Below are 19,415 nucleotides of genomic sequence, written 5' to 3'. Positions count from 1 at the left end.
CGGATGTGGACTCCGGCTTGCTTGGATACGGCCCCCAAGTCTCAGGGCTCCCCCCAGCACTAGGGAGCCTGTGCTGGCGCTCCAGCCTCCCCCCGCTCTCCGCTGCCCACCTGTGGGGCTGAAGCACACAAAATCTGTTAGGGTGGGTCCCCTTAGGCTCTGGTGTGCAAGGAGAATACGGGAGTGTCTCCTCAGTTGGATCTGGGGGCCACAACATTGAGAGTTGTTTTTGTTTGTTTTGAGGGTTTTTTTGGTTCTCATTTGTGTGCAGTCCCTGACTGATTTATTTCCTGTTGGTCAGCTGCCTAGACCCAAAAAAGGTTTACTACCCCTGTTTTAAAGTTAAGCAGTAAAAACTCAGATTTTAATGTTTGGGATTCTGTATCAGTTAGATAAGAGAGCTGACATTTATTACCCTTATCAGCATTGATTGCAGGAGGATTCCCTACATGACAGCAGCTAGTAAAATATTAACTTTCTTTTCTTGGCTTTACAGGTGCAAACAACCAGAAGAGCAGATCCTAATGAGTTACGGAACATATTTTTGCAGGTAAACTGATTTATTTGATTGACAGTTATTTCATTAACTCTTAAAATACCTTGACTTTTTTGTATGCCAAAGTATGGAACACACATTTTATATTGCACTCAACAATCTTGCTTTAAAGATCAATGTGATTTTTAAAGTTTACATTGTTTATTTTGAAAGGCCCTTTTGGGTTTGAGTGGCATTAAGGTAAACTGACAGGCTACGTCTAGATTGCATCCCTTTTTTGTAAAAGGGATGCAAATTAGACGTATCGCAATTGCTAATGAAGCGGGGATTTAAATCTCCCCCACTTCATTAGCATAAAAATGGCTGCCGCTTTTTTTTGGCACGGAGCTTTGCCGGAAAAAAGCGCTAGTCTAGACGTGGATCTTTCGGAAAATAAAGCCTTTTCCGAAAGATCCCTTATTCCTCTTAAAATAAGGGATAAGGGATCTTTCGGAAAAGGCTTTATTTATTAAATCCTCGCTTCATTAGCAATGGCGATACGTCTAATTTGCATCCCTTTTACGAAAAAGGGATGCAATCTAGACGTAGCCATACTGAAACAAGTTATGGCTTAACACTTCTTTCCATCAAATATTTTTTAAATAATTACAATATTTCCTCTATAACACAAAAACAAACTCCCAAACCCTAAGATGCCTTATTTTTTCAATGAATGCTTCTCAAGAATATATAAAAAAATCTATCTGGAAAGTGGTTTTATACCGTAGATTTTCATGATTTTCTTATAAAAATGTTGGATTATAGTTAGGAGTTTCAAAAAATCTACATCTCCTCAACATGCTGTGTTTGTGTGTGTATACCAGTCTGTTTACATCATATTAATTTCTTAGTCTAGGGTGCCCAAATTGGTATGTGTATATGGAATTATGAGAAACTTTTTTTCTCCCCTCTCTGATTTCACTAAAGCCACCATAAAGATAATTCTATAAGGAAAACAAAATTATGAAAGGAAGTCTTTGTAAAAAGATTGACATGCTCAGATGTGGGGCAGTGTGTCCTTGATTGTGTCCTTTAATATTTTAATTTTATTCTGTGTAAAAGAAATATTTCTTTTACATTCAGTAATTTTTGAGTAGCGTAAAACACTTTAGCTAGACTATAGTAAATGAATAATTATAAATTAAGGTGTTCCACTGGAAATAATACAATAATAACACAAATTCCCATTATGTCACCCTTCACATATGACCTTTGACCCTATATTATCAAGTTCCCAGAGGGGATAAGGAGCCAAGAGATCCTTTCGGATTACATCTAGCCATCACATTTTTTCATAGATAGTTAATTGGAATGCTCTAAACATTGAAATGTTACATTTGAATGATAGTGTAATTTTTTGACATCTGATATACCATGTAAAGATATTTTTCCAGCATAAAAGTGTACATGGGCAGTATGGTATTTAGTCTTAAAGCAGGGATGGGGAACCTAAGGCCTGGGGGCTGAATGCAGCCTCCAGCTTGCCTGGTTCTGGCCACTGAGGTTCAGGGATCTCCCCCAGCATTGGGGAACCCACGCTGGCCTTCCAGGCCCTCCACTGCCCCCTTCTGGAGCTGGAGCACACAAAATCTACTAGCCTGAGCCCCCCTTGGCACTGATGCATGAGAGGAATGGGAAGAGTCATTCTTCTTCCCTCAGTTGGAGGCCACATCATTGAGGGTTTTTTTTAATTTTCACTTTTATGAGAGCCCCCAGCTATTTTTTTTCTGTGTGTCAGGGACTCCCAACCAAAAAGGTTCCCCACCCCGTCTTAAAGCATAAAATAGTTAAGTATTAATGTATTGAAGTACAAATACATATTAGATCTGTAAAAGCTGCTTTAATGACTTGTGGATTTCTGGTAGTTAAGCAGACCATCAAACTAACATTTTGCAAGTCATACACAAGACTTGAAACATGACTGGGTTGTTTTCTGATATTTGATGTGTTTCCCTTTTCACATAATCTTATTCTGTACAACTGGAATGCATTGCATAATGCATCTCATATGTGCTTTTTTGGCTTCTGTTATATTTTGAAGTAGGAATTTTTGTTGCTGAAATAAATCAAGGGCATTAAATAATTTAATTCAAGTCATGTGTGTTGTATTTTTATCCTTAGCACGGTGCTAAATCTGTAAATTCTCCATATAAAGTTAAATATTTTCCTGGAAGGTGGGCAGTTTATTGGTTTTTTTAAATGTAGTAATTCCACGAGCTCTACAGCTGATATGCAAAAGATATAAAAAGCTGTAGGAACGTAAACATTTTAAATTGTGCTACTATTTAGAGGCTGTTATGCAACAAATTAAGGAAAAGTTACATATTAGAAAGAGATCTTTTGTTTCTTTCTGATAATTTGGCAAATTACGTGATTTTGAATCCTGTTTGTGCTATGTTGGAAGGTTATGAATAAACTTATTTATATATTTTTTTATCACAACAGAAACTCCCCAGACAAACATGAATGGGACCTTGTTGAGAAATACTGTTAATTTTACAACAAATTTCATGAGTCAGATATGTTGTGCTCTTTGCTTATGATGCAAGTCTGTTCCATGTTCAGCTAAAGGGCGTGCATTCCTGCCTAAATTTGGCTTGCCTTGAAAATAGACATAAGTAACGATGAGGATCATGAAGAGGACTAAGTTCATGTTCACTTTGCACTTTGCAGGGTGTCCTTATCTGTTTTCCTGTTCACATGATGCATTCTGCTAAATGTTATCATTCAGTTCCCATGAATATATTAGTGTGTATGCTGTACACATATTATCTGAATTGGTGAAGCTTATTTTAAGATTTTATTGTTTAAATTATTAAAACGTTAGCAGCAAATCTTTTTATTTTTAGACTATAAAAGCATAAAGGAACAAACAAAGGAGAAGTTGAAATGGAGAGCAGGAGAGACACAAATCTCTTTAGGACAGTTTTTATCTAATTTCCTAGTGAACCTCAATTTTTTTCCCCAGAGGAGATACAGCTGAATGTGGGAAGTATCTCGTTGAATGAGTCTCTATCTGTTGAACCCAAAATGGAACTGAACCATCAAGAAAGATAAAGAAACATGCTACTCTTTTCTGTTTATTTAAAATACAGTGCCATTTTTCCATTAAAAGTCAATTTTCCCAAATCTGTTGCATCTGATTTAATAAGAATTGTGAGAGGGATACCTGTGAATTGTTTCTTTTGTCAAGCATAAAGTTTGGAGGACAAGAAGAAATATTAATTTAATCTGAAAACCAATATGATGCCATTCAACTGTATGTTAAAAAAACAGATTGTGCTTGGCTTAGACATTATGTTGTGGTGATTGAAAACAAGATGTTCAGATTAATCAGATACTAAGTTTTGAATTATGTTTTTTGTGTGTTGTAAGAATTTTCTATTGCAAGGAAATTATTTGGAAATGAAGAATCCATTTTAATTGTAGTTTAAAGTTTAATGTGTAATAAAGTAAATTTATTTTAGTTTTGGAGTAAATTAAACAACTTCTTAACAAAGTATAGATAATTATGTGATATATCTTTAATCAAACCTTTTATTTGTTTCATGCTAAGAGATACTTGCCTTATAGATTATATCACCGAAAGGTCACTTGAGGCCAGATACTATGAATTTATAAATACATGCCAAGAGTGAAAGGCTTACCTACTTTGTCACTTCTTCTTATGCTGGATTTTGGCCAGCACCTTTTCTAAATATCATGACCTTCTCATTTGGAGCTGAGAATAATGTCAGATATTGCTTTATTTATTTGTGTAAAAATAAATTCCAATAGTTTCTTTATTATAAAATAATCCACAATTTAATAAAAGTACTGTTGTTTGATTAGTTTGTGTCTAATGAAATAGGATAATTATGTTTACAGTATTATATGCTTAAATACTTACTCTCTTTCATGTGCCCTTGACTGTGTGCTCCCTTTCTATAACTGAATTCTGCTGCTGCTGTTTATATTTTCAGTACCCTGTACATTCTGTGATTTTGCATATGCAGACTTTCCTGTGGAATGCTCTCTATCTCCATCAAAATCATGATCTATATTCTAAGTTTTCAGTATTTTAAAAACATTGTTTCTGGTACATATGTTTGGAAAGGAAACTTGACCTGAGTTTGCAAACATGCAGGAAGCCTGAAAAAATAGCTCTGATAAAGTGTGAACTATCCTGTTCATTTTAACGGAGTGTTAATTATTAAGTCTAAGACAACAGTTTATTGTTTGTCATGTGGTGAGTCCCACAGCTCCAGTCAAAATAAGGGTCTGTTTCGTTAACTTTTGTACAAATGCTTAAATAGATGCAGTCCCTGTTTCAAAAACTTTCCAGTCTAAGACAAAGACACAAGTAGTTGTTAACAAGAAAATAGGAGATGATGGATGAAGATAATTAGGATAGGTTTGGAGTCATTTAAAGTTGTTTGTTATTTTAACTAGCATTATCCATCCTGTTGTGATGGTAGACATACACATGGCCTCCTCCCTCCCTGCAGTTCTCGGGGGTAGGGAGGCTAGGGCTGGCTCGGGCCACATGGTTGCCTGCCTTCCTGCTGCTCCAGGGCCCGGGATGCTGGAGATACATGGCCTCCTCCCTTCCCGCTGTTCCCGGGGCCAGGAAGGCTTGGGACAGCTCGGGCCGCAGGGCCTCCTCCCTCCCTATTACTCCCGGGGGTGGGGAGGCTTGGAGCGTGTTGCCTTTTCCCTCCCCACTGCTCTGGGGATGCTGGGGCACACTCACGCTCTTCCCCTCTGTGTTGTGGGAAGTAGAGAGGAGCACTTGGCATGCTGCTCATCCTCCTCCCCTGCTAGTGATGGGGGCGGAGCCTCAGCAGAGGGAGCAAGGCTGTAGGTGGGCTTGGGGGCCTACCTGCCCCTAGAAACTTCTCAAGTCTTCCCAAATGTTCTCTGTTGCAGATTGATTCTTTTCTTTTTATATTAGTACAGATACAGATTACAAGGAGTAAATGTAAATGTTAGTTTTTAATCATGTCACTGCTGATAATTTTAACATAATAATATTATCCCACAATCCCAAACAACTTCCACACTTTCTCTGGAGCCAAAAGCTCAGCCTGCCTCTTGGTTAGATTTTAACAGCTTCTCTGATAACTTCTGTGATGCAGTTATGGATCGTCTAGGCAAAAATATATTTTCAGTAGCAAAAAACTGTGAAATGCTGAAGATTAAAAATGTGGACCACAGTTTACAGTAACTGGAATGTAACAAAAAATGAACACTAAAGCTACTTTATGTATTGTAGTCATTTTGTGTTTAATAAGACAAAATACTCAGTTATTTTAAATGGAGCTTCTCCAGTATTTCTGAGATGCCAACCAGAGATCTGCAGATATATGGGAACCTTGCTGCAGAAATTAGATACTGCATATACATGTTCCTGTAGTGTTTGTCTTAAATATTGTATGCACATTAGAATATTATACAAATATCCCAAAGTCTGAAAATTGTTTTATAATGAGCAAGCATAGTATCACTTTTTAATATCTAAGGCTTCTGTAGTGATAGTGGCTGCATCCTGCATTTGCAAGGTGATTAGAGTAGATTAGGTATGTTCTGCCTCAGATTACTGTCATCCTAAAACCAGGCATTTCTTCTACTTTTCTTCAGAAATTCTAGAATTTTAAATATTAAAACAACAAGGAGACCTGTCATCCCTTAGAGACTATTAGATTTATTAGGGTATAAAATTTAATGGGTAAACTCCACTTCATCAAATGAATTGGGACTCCAATTCATTTGATGAAATCTGCTTTACCCGCAAAAGTTTATGCCCTTATAAATCTGTAAGTCTCAAAGATGACACAGGACTCCTTGTTGTTTTTGCAGATATAGACTTACATGGCTACTCCTCTGAAACATTAAAGGGATAATTTCAATATAGTTAATGTGTCCTGGCATAAGATAAACACTTGTAACTTGTCTGAAGATGGTGCATTTGTATGGAGGAATCTACAGAGAATCTTGTCTTCTGGCAAGTTATAAATATGGCCCTTAATTGGGTTAAGTTTGAACATGCCTTCAGACACTTGTGGGTTCCTGCTCTTCATGTTTATATTTGTAGGAGTTGCTTGTTTTGTTTTTTCAGAAAAACCTAGATTATTTTACTTGTTCTTTAAATCAAACAGACCAACTTTTCACTTATGAAGTCAGCTTTTACAAAGTCATTTTTACCTTTTGGACTTAATGGAAAGACTAGATACACAGCACTGTTCTGGAATTTTGGGTAATGGGGGTGGGTGCAGTCTTAGACACTTGTCTGTCTTAGAAACACACTGAGTACATTTCTACATTGGCATTACCTATAACTGAGAACTCAGATCTCATTTGTTCAGTGTGCACTAGGAGGAGCTTGTGATTTTTTTTTTTTTGTAAATATTTCACAGCCTTGGGGTTTGTGAAAAATAGATTTTTACTGTATATTTGAGGGAGTTTGTCCATCTGTCCATCTACTTGTGTGTTTGTCTGTTTTGCTCAATTATATGGTAAGAGCTAGGACCATAAAATTCAGTATGCAGCTTCCTCTTATCATAACTTAAAGTAAGGGTAAGGGTTCAGTTGTGCCAGCAGAATGGGATGTGCCTTGAATGGGATTGCTTCTAAAAACCATACAGAAAAGAGACACAATCACCAGGCAGGTGAAAGGGGCTGGCTCAGGACATGCCTTCTGGCCTCAGACTGCCCCAGACCTGATCCTCCTAGCCCCCAGGCTGTTCGTCTGTTAGGGAGTGAAGGGAAAGTCCAAAGTTTGCTGCATTTTTGTCATTCTGGCTTGGGAGTGTAGGGGCAGACAACCTGGACCTTCCCTAGCCAGGGGATGTACACCCTTCCTTTGGCTGTACCTGCTAGAGCTGCCATGGCTATAGAGAGGCACTTCTCATATGGCCTCAGGTTTCTGTGGTGAGAGAGGCCTGGGGTAGTCCTCTCTCCCTTGGGCAATCTGCATACTGAATCTATCATCCCCATCCCCACCCCAGAGCAATGATTTAAATGAAGCATGTCCATCTTCATTTTATTTTCTAAAAATCTAAAATTAAGTAAAGGACCCAAGCAACTCTGGGTAAATATTCTAGTTAATCTATATTTAAATGTGTTTGCTCAAGAACCATTATGTAAATTAAGTAGTGGTCAGGAAAGAGAGTCAGTAGTCAAATTGAGCTGGCTTGTGGTGTTTCGGTAAGATGTTACATTTGGGGCGATTCCAGAATATAAACTTTAATTTCAAAATAACTAACTATTTATGATCGTGAACAAGTGCAAGGATTTTTTTTTTTTTTAGCCTGGACACAACCTGATATAGAGGTCAGAGGTGTGAACTGCCCCAACTCCTCTCCATATGTGTTAATTCTGGAACATAACAATTTGAATATAAATTCTGCTAATGTTCATTGATGCAAATATGCAAGGAAATATGGCATCAGCTGACAATTATTCCTTCATATGAAGTATAAAGAGGAATGACCATATGAATATCTGCATAACCCATTGAAAATGTCATCTTGTTTTGGAATCTCAAGCATAGGCTTGTTTCGTTAGGAGAGCTTTGGAAAGTAACAATACTTTGTTTTCTCTGGATTAAAATCCCTAAAATTAATTCAGCCTAATATTTTTAAATATGGGAATCTGTCTAAAATGGCAAAAGTAGTAATTAGAGATCAATAGTAGTTGGAAATATGGAATTTAGTAGTAAAATCATTTGTGTTTTGGGTATGCTGAAATATTAAAAGGATGCATTAAGAGTAAATTTGGCCTCAAATTCAGGTTTTGAAACTCGAATAGTAATGTTTCTAGTTATCTCTCCCAGCACTATTTGTATTGCACGTTGCATTAATAAATTAAAACCAGAAAGTGAGAACAATTTATATCATATATATGTAGTACAAGATATAAAGAAAGCAAATGATTCAACAGAATAAGGGTGAAATACAAAACCTTAACTTTGTTCAGTTTTAATTGGAGTATTTTTTACAACTAAGTTTTAACGAGTGCCTATAGACTATAGCTAAAATACAATCAGTTGTCTCTTTAGACAAAGGCTCCTACCCACTATTCATGGACACAGATTCTATAAAGGCTTTTATAAAAACCCTGTTGTTATAGACATTCCTCGTGACAAAGAGAAAACATTCCATCCTTATAAATCTATTGTTTTGGTTGGGTGTATCATACTGATATGTAGGTTAATGTGAGCATTTAAGCCTGTGAAAGATAATGATAAATTCATATATGTGTTGCAGATTTTTTTTGAGGTATAGCAAAACATAAGTTTATTTAATTTCAGTATTTGTGATTTACCACTTTGTATTTGAGAAGCTTGGGTCAGAACTCAGTACATGTGAGATGTAGCTGACTTTAAGTCTGTTTAAGGTTCTTCTGGTTTACCTCATGTTTTACTTTATATATTTTTAAATCTTTTTTTTTAATTTACAACTTCAAAATGTTTGTCTCAGCCCCCCATACTTTATGGAAATTGGCTTATGAGTGTGAATCTGCATAAGATGCTTGATGCAAAACAGATGATATGACATCATTTAAAAGGTTGTTGTCCCCTGAATCTCTAAATTCTATTTGTGCATATATCATTCTTGTATGTGAAGTTAGAAATATGAAGTCTAGATATGTTTATAATTCTAAATGTGCTAATGAGGGCCTTTACTGATACTCCTGAAACTTAGGGCTTGTCTAGACTGCCCGTGGCTTTCGAAAGAAGATATGCAAATTTGTGCTGATTTTGCATATCTTCTTCCAATCCCATTTTCGGCAGAGTGTTTTTGGAAAAAAAGCAGTCTAGATGCAGTTCTTTCGGGGGAAAAAAACTTTTTCGAAAGAACTGCTTATAGCCTGCTTTTAAAAAAAAAAACTCTTCTGAAAATGGGATTGGAAGAAGATATGCAAAATCGGCACAAATTTGCATATCTTCTTTTGAAAGTCACGGGCAGTCTAGACGTGCCCTTAATGACTCAGTACTCAAACCAATGACCTGTGAACAGTCTTGTGTGTTCTCTAAGACCAAACTGTGGTTGGTCCCAGAACACGTGATGCTGAAACCCATTTTGGATCTTATACTTTTTCACACGAAGTGAGAAAAATTTGAACTGAGCACAAAGAATTTCTGCCTTGGGCTAAAAGGATATGGAGGTGGGATCCACACAATAGAGGCTATTGTCAGATGCCAGGAGAGTCCTTCCCCTTACAACTGGAAACATCTAAGACTAAACAGGAGGAAGGAGCCAAACTAGGAGGCTGCTTAGCTTGTGAAAGTGATGTTTAGAGCAACTATTTAGAGTAAGACTCTAAATTTAAACAAGTTTGTTAGTGGATTAGGATTATCTGGTGTTTTTTGTTTATTTTAATTTAGTAATTTACTTTAGTCTGACTGTTTTCACTTGCAACCACTTAAATTCTCCTTTTTGTACTTAATAAATACACTTTTGTTTATTATTAAGCCCCATGTAAATAATTATTACATGGTGAAGAGGAAGCAACCGCTATGCATACCTATCTTTTATTGATAAAGAGGGAGAATTTATAAACTTTCTCCATGTAAAACTTTTACACAGAATAAGACAGATTTATTTGGGGTTTTGGTTCCTTTTGCAGATGGTTTTCTGGGTGTTTAGGCCTGATAGCTGAGCCTTCCTGGAGCAGAACTGGTTCAGTGTCTTTGTTGCTCTAGAGGGGGGTGATTATTCCAACTCTGTGTATTGGCTGGGGGACACCAGAGGATCTGGCTCAGCAGGAAAGGGTGGTGGGGAATTCCAGAGGGCAGGAAGGCATGTGTCAGTGGCATGATCAGCACACTGGGGGACAACCCCAAGGGGATTTCTGTAATCTAACCTGTCAGAATGTTGAGTGTAACTTCTTTTTTGAAAATCTAGCAAACTTGTTTTCCCTGCCCAAATTCTTTGATACTTACCTGGCTTTCCATGCTGTTTCAGTTTTTCCACACATTCATTCTCTGACTTTGCTCTAGTTGAAGTGAATGGGTTTTAGATTTAAAATATTACAATGTCTTAGAACCACACAGTTATGTCTTTTCACCTGCCTCAAGTGTTATTTTTTGTGGCCAGTTGCTCTTATATTAAAAATTTAAAAATAGAGGCTTTTCAATTCTGGAGCTAAGAAAAAGGGAAAGAAGGACCCTTTCATGATGGTACGGAGACCAGAGGCTTTGGCTTTCTTTCTGTATATTCTTACAAATAGGTATGTTTGTATTAATGCATTAAAAAAACCCTGCAACATCCATACTCTACTCCTATTACCTGGATAAAGTGGAAATGGGGTCCATAAAGGTTGCTTTGAGTAATATGTTTTGTTGCATGTGTCTTCCTAAAACCGGATGAGGCTTTTGAGAGCAGACAGGCAGCAGGTTGTGTCCATGGTACAGAGGTAGGGCCCCACGGGGGCTGAAGCTTTGCCTGCCCTTCCTGACCTCGACTCAATTTCTGTCTGCTGGGCTGGTCATGTGTCTTTCCTGCCAGCGTTGCACTGCTTCTGCCCTGTTCTTTAACCCCAGCGCTAGCCCTTCTCAGACCCACCCCAGGAGGCATAACCCCCATTCTGGAATGACTTACTGCCTTCCAGCCTGTGGATTTGGTGGACTCTGGCCATGATGGGCCTGGTGTATGGGCCTGATGTTAAGCGGGTGTGGCACAGCCCATCCAGACGCCCCCATGGCTGCACACCTGGCGAAAAAGCCATACAATAAGAATCAAAATTGATATTTCTGACACTTTAAGTTTTATAATTTCCCACAAACTAGAGATTCAAAGTTGTGACTTGTTCTTGGTTCATCGTATGTTAATATACTTTTCTTCCAAAGCTTCTGTGATACCACAGTAATGACATCCACCAGTCCACCTAAACAGCTGTTAAAAAGCTTACCAATTCTGCATTTCTGATTATTGGTTTTTAAGAGCTGGATAGCTAAGTTAGAGATAATAGTCTTTTAAGGACTTTCTCCTAATCATTTTCATAATGTCAGTATTGAAAATGTAGCATGAAAACTACGGTCATTTATAACTTTAAATAAGAAATGATGTGGTCCTAATGATTAGTCTGAATTTATGCAAATACATAAGCATATGAGCAAATTTGTAATCTGCTTTTTTTGTTCAAGGATGTGCTGGTATGTGAATACATTATTTGTTCTGCTGTTTTCTGATTTGTTGTGTGAAATGACTGTCTTGTTGACATGTGAACTGAATAGAAGCCCTAAATCACAAAGCAATTATTATTCTATACAGTATTTCATGATTTTAAAGTTGATATTTGACTAACTGTACCAATTCAATAACTGGGCCAATTCAATAATCGCTTAACTAATTAGCATATTATATTGTTTTGTTTTCTCTTTTAATTTAGTATGCCACTGTTGAGAAAGATGAAGAGCATTACATGACACCAGGAGATTTTGTGCGGAGATATCTAGGACTGTACACCGACCCACAATATAATCCTAAAACAGTGGAATTATTGGCCGGAGTAGCAGATCAAACAAAAGATGGGTGAGAACTTTGCTTTCCATTAAAGTCTTTATTTGGGAAATAATTTAGTATTTCTTCTGGTTAATTTATTGCCTTCTAAATAGTATCTTAGTATTTTTGTTGCACTGTTCGCATTTATTTGTTTACCTAACAAATGAGATTTTCTCAAGCACAGTAAATAATTTGTTTCAGATTCGTGAGAATATAAAGTGTAACAAAGTGCAGATATAAGGTGCTTTAACTGACGTGTTAACATAGTATTTGTTAGTATAGGGGTTTAGCCATAGGCCATTTTGGATGCTTGACAGAATATCTACATTTGAGATTAAATTAAGTACATCCCTTTTTTTCATGATTGCCATGGAGAAGTTCATCCTCAGTTTATTCAGTTCCATGATAAATAATTGTAAAATATCCATAATTAAACATGGCTTGGAAAAATAGAAAAGAGGTCATGCATCTCTCTTGTGTAGTCTTTCTAATACCCCACTGCCAGCATTCACATACAGAGCACACTACTGAGAACCTCTTAAAAATGCTGATAGGAAGAAAAATATTTATCTAATCAAGATAAGGTTATACTGCACAAAGGTTTTTAATAATTGCATATGGTCAGTAGTTTTTGTTTTTAAATTGCTCTCTGAAACTATTTCACAAAGCACACGCAGTCTTCTAAGATATGTTACTTTTTAACCTGCTCTGCTCTAAAGCAGCCTTGCCTGCTTTCTCTTCTCCATTGCTGCATGTAGGCTTCTAGGTTTGGCATTGTATTGTAGCAAGAATAGATGTTGTTAAAGTGGAGCCAAGAGGTTAAGAAGCATCTGAGCAGAGGTCAAAAATACCATCAGAGAGGAGTGGGCATTTTGTAGAGAAAAGATGGAAGACTGCTATTAAAATAGAATACAATCTATTTTTTATAGATAAATTTCATTTATTTGAAATTGAAAGCCTCTCATTTTCGTTGGTTGTGTAAGTGTAAATCTGACCCTGGATGGTACTTAGATGTTTTTTGTTTTCCTTTATTGTAGTATTTTAGAATATATTAATATATTGCAAGGACCCTGATCAAAAAGGGTTAGCATCTGCACTTTATAAATAAAATTATCATTCTGTGCAATGCATATAATTTGTGTTAAATGGAGAAAGAATTTACTCTTTGTTATTTAGTTACATAATGTTTGTTAAATAAGGTTGCAACATTTCTCCTTGGACTTCTAGGAGGTATTTGATAACCTAAAGCAGTTACATTACTGATCTGACATTTGGATTTAATGGAATGTATCACCACCAATATGACTGATGATAGGTATTTTTTGAAATCATGCACTATAATAGGCTATTTGATGATCAGTAAGCAAGCAAATCTGTTATATTTTTCTTTCTGCTAGAGTGGTTGGTCATCTTTTAGAAGTGTGTTCATTTGAAGATAGGGAGCTATGGCCTGCGGTGGAGAGGTGGGGCCTACCGAAGTAAGGGCTGCTCCAAGCAGCACCTGCCTCCAGTGTGCCCCAGGGGCTGGAGTATCCCTATATCCACAGAGGGAGGGGAGCAGCTTCAGTCCCTATTGGTTAACTGGAACCAGTAAGCCTCACCTATTGCAGGTGAGGCTTACCTGTTAACCAGTTATATCCCTCTTTGAAGTGTGGTTTTATAAACACTTTTTGTATAGTTAGGAATCAAGAGTGTCTCTTAATTTTTATAGAGATCCTCAGACTGAGAAATTATTTTTTTTCCCTTCTGCTTTCTATTTTGTGCATACCTTTTGTGTGGACAGTCTTGTATAGCAGGGGTTCCCAAACTTTTTCACACGGGGACCAGTAAATCCATTCATGAGCTTTTGGAGGACCTGTAACATTCATTTGCACATTTTCATATTAATTTCATATTAAGTTGTTTCTGGTCCTCCCAAAGCCCCCAGTGCCAGCGTTAGCAAAGCTTTTGATACAATCACCCACAATATTCTTGCCAGCAAGTTAAGGGAATATGGATTGGATAAATGGACTGTAAGATAGCTGACTAGATCAGGGTTTCCCAAAACCATTTACTTTAGTTGGAACCCGTTTTTTTTTCAGTACCGTTTTTTGCAGCCCAAAAATATAAACACGTATAAAAAAAGAATGGAAAAATGAATAAATTTTCAGTGTTTCACCCGACTGCATCCTCTGCCCAGCCTGGGCCAGGACTTGGGGGACCCGGTGCCGCATGGGCACTCCAGGAGGTGGGAGCAGAAGCAGATTGGGAGTACGGTATCTGGCTAGGAGGGAGAGTGCAAGGAGGGGTAGGGTTGCCAGGTGTCCAGTTTTGTACCGGACAGTCTGGTATTTGAGGGTTTTGTCCAGGAAACAAATTGAGAAATTACCAGACATATAAAATGTCTGATATTTTCTAATTAGGTAAGTTTTATTATAATTATGTGTATCAGTCCTTAGCTGCGTGGCTGGTAGATGTGCTCATGCTGCCTGAGTGTGTCTACTGCCAGGCAGTTCGCAACTACTTGAGGGAAGATATGAGGGGACAAAATGGAATCTCCGGTCAGACTCACTCGTCTGCCAGGGTCTGCATGTGCCTGGGTCAGTCCCCCTCCCCCCCACTTCTCCTCCCGATCTCCCCAGTCCAGCCCTGCAGCCCCCGTCCAGCCCTGCTTCCGGCGTCCAGTTCTCCCCGCCCCCCACCAATCTCCTCTGGTCAGCCCCGCTCCCCCGACGACCCCCTCCCCCACTGTCCCCGTCCAGCCCTGCTTCCGGCAGCTGGTTCTCCCGTCCTCCTCCTCCCGATCTCCTCTGGACAGCCTTCCACACCCCCCGTCCAGTCCTGGTTCTGCCGCCTACCCTCCCTGATCTCCGCGGGACAGCCCTGCTACCCCAACCCTGCTTCTGCCACCCGCCCGCCCCCCTCCCCATCTCCACGAGACTTCCCCCTTCCCCTGCTTCTGCTGCCCACCCACCTGCCCCGATCTCCATGGGACAGCCCCGCTACCCCTAACCCTGCTTCTGCCGCCCGCTCGCCCCCCTCCCCATCTCCGCAGGACAGCCCTGCTACCCCTAACCCTGCTTCTGCTGCCCGCCCGCCCCCCTCCCCATCTCCGCGGGACAGCACCGCTGCCTCCAACCCTGCTTCTGCCGCCCGCCTGCCCAGATCTCCTCGGGACAGCCCTGCTACCTCCAACCCTGCATCTGCCGCCCGCCCACCTGCCCAGATCTCCCCGGGACAGCCCCACTGCCCCCAACCCTGAATCCGCCGGCCGCCCGCCTCCCCCCATCTCCATGGTACAGCCCTGCTGCCCCCAACCCTGCTTCCTGGCAGCTGGTTTCCCTTCTCCCTTGCCCCTCCTCCCAGCCCACCCTGCTCTGCTCCCCTCCCGGCAGTCACGCTGAGGCCTGGTATTTTTTTCCCACGGCTCGGTATCGAGCCGCGGCCCATAGTTTGGGAAATGCTGCTGTATAGAGTGAGATCAGTGTATTCATGCAGATGATAAAATTTGGGGAAATAATTTATAATTTATTATCCAGAGTTTGGATTTTTTAGAGACAGAAGAAGTTGGAAAGTGGTTAAGGTATTGAGCATTATCTTACCCAGATTTAGCTCGCCTTCTCAGTTTTTGAGCATTTCTTTGTTCATCGGCTAATGGTAATTTTAGTACCTGCCATGAGTAAAGGCTGATGATATTTCCAATAGGGATGTTGTTAGCATGTAGTCAATTACACAATTAATGGATAAACTCAGGCTTATCAGTTAATCCATTACATGCACGCCCCCCCTGCTGTCTCTATATCAGAGGCAGCAATGGAGGGTGGGAGCTGATACTCATAGGGAACTAGCTTTAACCTGGCTCCCCATGTGTGCGGACTCCTGCGGAGCCACTTGCTCCCCCTGCTGCTGCCCATAAGAGCACCAGTGCAGGGAGGCAGGCAGGAGCCAGTGGTCATGAGGAGCTGGCTTAATAGCCGGTTCCCCCCAGCATTGGCTACTGTGGAGACTTACCCACTCCCTGTCACCTGCTGAGGCAGCAGCACAGGGGGTGAAGAGAACAGGTGGGAGCCAGTACATGTGGGATGCTGGCTTTCAAACCAGCTCCTTGTGCATATTGCTCAGCTCCCACTGAGCTGCTTGATCTCCCTGCCCCCATCAGTGGTAGTAGGGGCATGGGAAGAGAGGCTGAGCTGATGCGCGCAGGGAGCTGGCTTTTAAACCAGTTCTTGACGCATGCCAGCTCTGCAGAGCCACCTGCCCTCCGCTCTATTGCTCCATATGAGTATCATCTCCCACTGAGCCATCTCTTGCCCCACAAAGGCAACAGTAGGGGGCGTGGGCAACCTCCCTGCCTCCCACAAAAGCAGCAGCCTGGGTGGCCAGGAGGGATCTGGTTCTCAGGGGGAGCCGACTTAAAAGCCTCCCCACTGCGCTGCTGCCTCTCATAAAGAGTGAGGTCTGGGGAGGGCAGGCAGGAGCTGGTACATGTGGGAAGTAGCTTTCAGGCCTGCTCCTGCAGAACCACCTGCACCCCCGTGTTACTGCCTCTTCATCAAAGGCAGCAAGGGGTGGCAAGCAGGAGCCATTGCTCAGAGGGAGCCAGCTTTAATTTAAAAATAGTTTTACTGACTTCAATAGGAGTTTCTTTGGAGAAAGACACTACTTAATCTGGGTCAAAGGCGGTAAGGTGATAGGGAACAGCCAGCATGGATTTGTAAAGAACAAATCATGTCAAACTAATCTGATAGCTTTCTTTGATAGGATAACGAGTCTTGTGGATAAGGGAGAAGCGGTGGATGTGGTACACCTAGACTTTAGTAAGGCATTTGATATGGTCTCACATGATATTCGTATTAATAAGCTAGGCAAATACAACTTAGATGGGGCTATTATAAGGTGGGTGCATAACTGGCTGGATAACCATACTCAGAGAGTAGTTATTAATTATTCTCAATCCTGCTGGAAAGGTATAACAAGTGGGGTTCTGCAGGAGTCTGTTTTGGGACCGGCTCTGTTCAATATCTTCATCAACAATTTAGATATTGGCATAGAAAGTACACTTATTAAGTTTGCAGATGATACCAAGCTGGGAGGGGTTGCGACTGTTTTGGAGGATAGGATCATAATTCAAAATGATCTGGACAAATTGGAGAAATGGTCTGAGGTAAACAGGATGAAATTTAATAAAGACAAATTCAAAGTGCTCCACTTAGGAAGGAAGAATCAGTTTCACACATACAGAATGGGAAGCGACTATTTAGGAAGGAGTACAGCAGAAAGGGATCAAGGGGTTATAGTGGACCACAAACTAAATATGAGTCAACAGTGTGATGCTATTGCAAGAAAAGCAAACATGATTCTGGGGTGCATTAATAGGTGTGTTGTGAGCCAGACGTGAGAAGTCATTCTTCCGCTCTTCTCTGCACTGGTTAGGCCTCAGTTGGAGTATTGTGTCCAGTTCTGGGCACCACATTTCAAGAAAGATGTGGAGAAATTGGAGAGGGTCCAGAGAAGAGAAACAAGAATGATTTAAAGGTCTAGAGAACATGACCTATGAAGGAAGGCTGAAAGAATTGGGTTTGTTTAATTTAGAAAAGAGACGATTGAGGGGAGAAATTATAGCAGTTTTCAGGTATCTAAAAGGGTGTCATGAGGAGAAGGGAGAAAACTAGTTCATCTTGGCCTCTGAGGATAGAACAGGAAACAATGTGCTTAAACTGCAGCAAAGGAGGTTTAGGTTGGACGTTAGAAAAAAGTTCCTAACTGTCAGGGTAGTTAAACACTGGAATAAATTGCCCAGGGAGGTTGTGGAATCTCCATCTCTGGAGATATTTAAGAGTAGGTTAGATAAATGTCTGTCAGGGATGGTCTAGTCCAGTGGTCCTCAACATGGTGCCCGCGGGCACCATGGCACCCACAGGGGCATTTGTGTGTGCCCACCAAGTACTCAGGGCTGGCCTGGCCCTGGGCATGTGGCGCATGCATGGTTCCGGAGCCGGCCCCGGGCGCATGGCGCACGGTGAGCGCCGGCCCCGGAAGTGCCGCAGATTGGCCGCCCACGCTCTGGGCGCGCAGCACTTGGAGGGGGCACCGGCCCCAGGTGCGCAGCGCTTGGGGGCGGGGGGAAGAGCGCTTGGGGGGGTGGCCCCGCCCCTGGTTGCGCAAGTGTCCCCGCCCTCTGATGCCCGGCGGGCGAATGGCCACGCCCCCTGGCTCCCGGCAACCTCCAATGGTTGGGGACCACTGGTCTAGTCAGTACTTGGTCCTGCCATGAAGGTAGGGAACTGGACTCGATGACCTCTCGAGGTCCCTTCCAGTCCTAGTATTCTATGATTCTATGATTTTATAGTTTGTTTGGTTAGGAAATTAAATGTACAATTACTTAACAATACTATGATGTGACTAGGTAATTGATTAAACGGGGGTTGGCTCCAGAGCTGCTCCAATCCGGCTCTCCACCCATCACAGCCTGGCTAAAGCGGCTTCCGCACTGCTGACAGGGGCTGGGCTGAGCTGGTAGCGTCCCTCACCTGCAATGGGCCCCGTGGTGCTTGAGCAGTCCTCTGTTTATGGTGGGTGGGTAGCTGCCCCAGCACCAACTGGTTAATGATTCACATCCCTAATGTCTATTAAACTCTTTAATAAAATAGGCATTTGTTCAATTGAGGTTTTCATATATGAACACAACAACTTATATGCTCAGTTCAATGAGTTCGTCCTTAGCATTGAGAGAACTGGAAGGCTATATTTTGCAAATTGAAATCAATAAATATATTTATTTTTAGAATACTTTCCGTGACAATTTGCAGAGATGTTACACCTGTTACTTTATTGCTACAGTTGCAGTTCATTTTTGTGATTTAAATTTATTTTTGAAATTTTAATGAAATAAAAAGTACCTTACTGATGTTAAACTCACGTAGATAAATTAATGATGGAATGTGATTAAAATGGGCTTTGTCCTATACTGCAACTGTGTTTCTGGAAAAACATAAAACAACAAATAGTCTAGTAGCACCTTAAAGACTAACAAAACATGTAGATGGCATCATGAGCTTTCGTGGGCACAACACACTTCTTCAGATGACAGGCTAATTTGAAACTCAGAACCTTTGCAGTCAGCTTGGTTCATTTGAAGAGTGGTGAATTATCTCAAAGTTGTTTAAAGAATTTGAAGGTGTGTTTATATTTTGCATTTTGCCAGGAAAATTTAATTTTTATCTATATTTTGACTTTCAAAAATCCAACCTTTTCTGGTATAGCTTATATATTAGCAATATGGCAGTGGCAACCCTTCAAATTTCATTTTAGCAGAAATGCTTTCTTACTTCACACATTGTAAATTTAAATGCTATAAACACATTTAAAATAATTATGAAGAATTAAATTCTAGGTTCACACTGAGAGTTGTGTCC

General features: G+C 40.5%; 1 protein-coding gene across 1 annotated transcript in view; it reads left to right on the top strand.

Moving 5' to 3' along the window:
• The window catches only part of SLC25A12 (solute carrier family 25 member 12), an 88,814-nt gene that overhangs the window by 977 nt on the left and 68,422 nt on the right, over positions 1 to 19,415 (top strand). The window contains exons 2-3 of the mRNA XM_075933624.2: positions 497 to 550; positions 11,909 to 12,051. Of these exons, the coding sequence (XP_075789739.1) occupies positions 497 to 550; positions 11,909 to 12,051 (197 nt within the window). The remainder of the gene's footprint in view (positions 1 to 496; positions 551 to 11,908; positions 12,052 to 19,415) is intronic.

This window comes from Pelodiscus sinensis, chromosome 7, assembly GCF_052426305.1.
Source record: "Pelodiscus sinensis isolate ZL-2025 chromosome 7, ASM5242630v1, whole genome shotgun sequence".
NCBI classification, from domain to species: Eukaryota; Metazoa; Chordata; order Testudines; family Trionychidae; genus Pelodiscus; species Pelodiscus sinensis.
The sequence above is the reverse complement of the archived record's forward strand: the minus strand, read 5'-3'. Positions and strand labels throughout refer to the sequence as shown.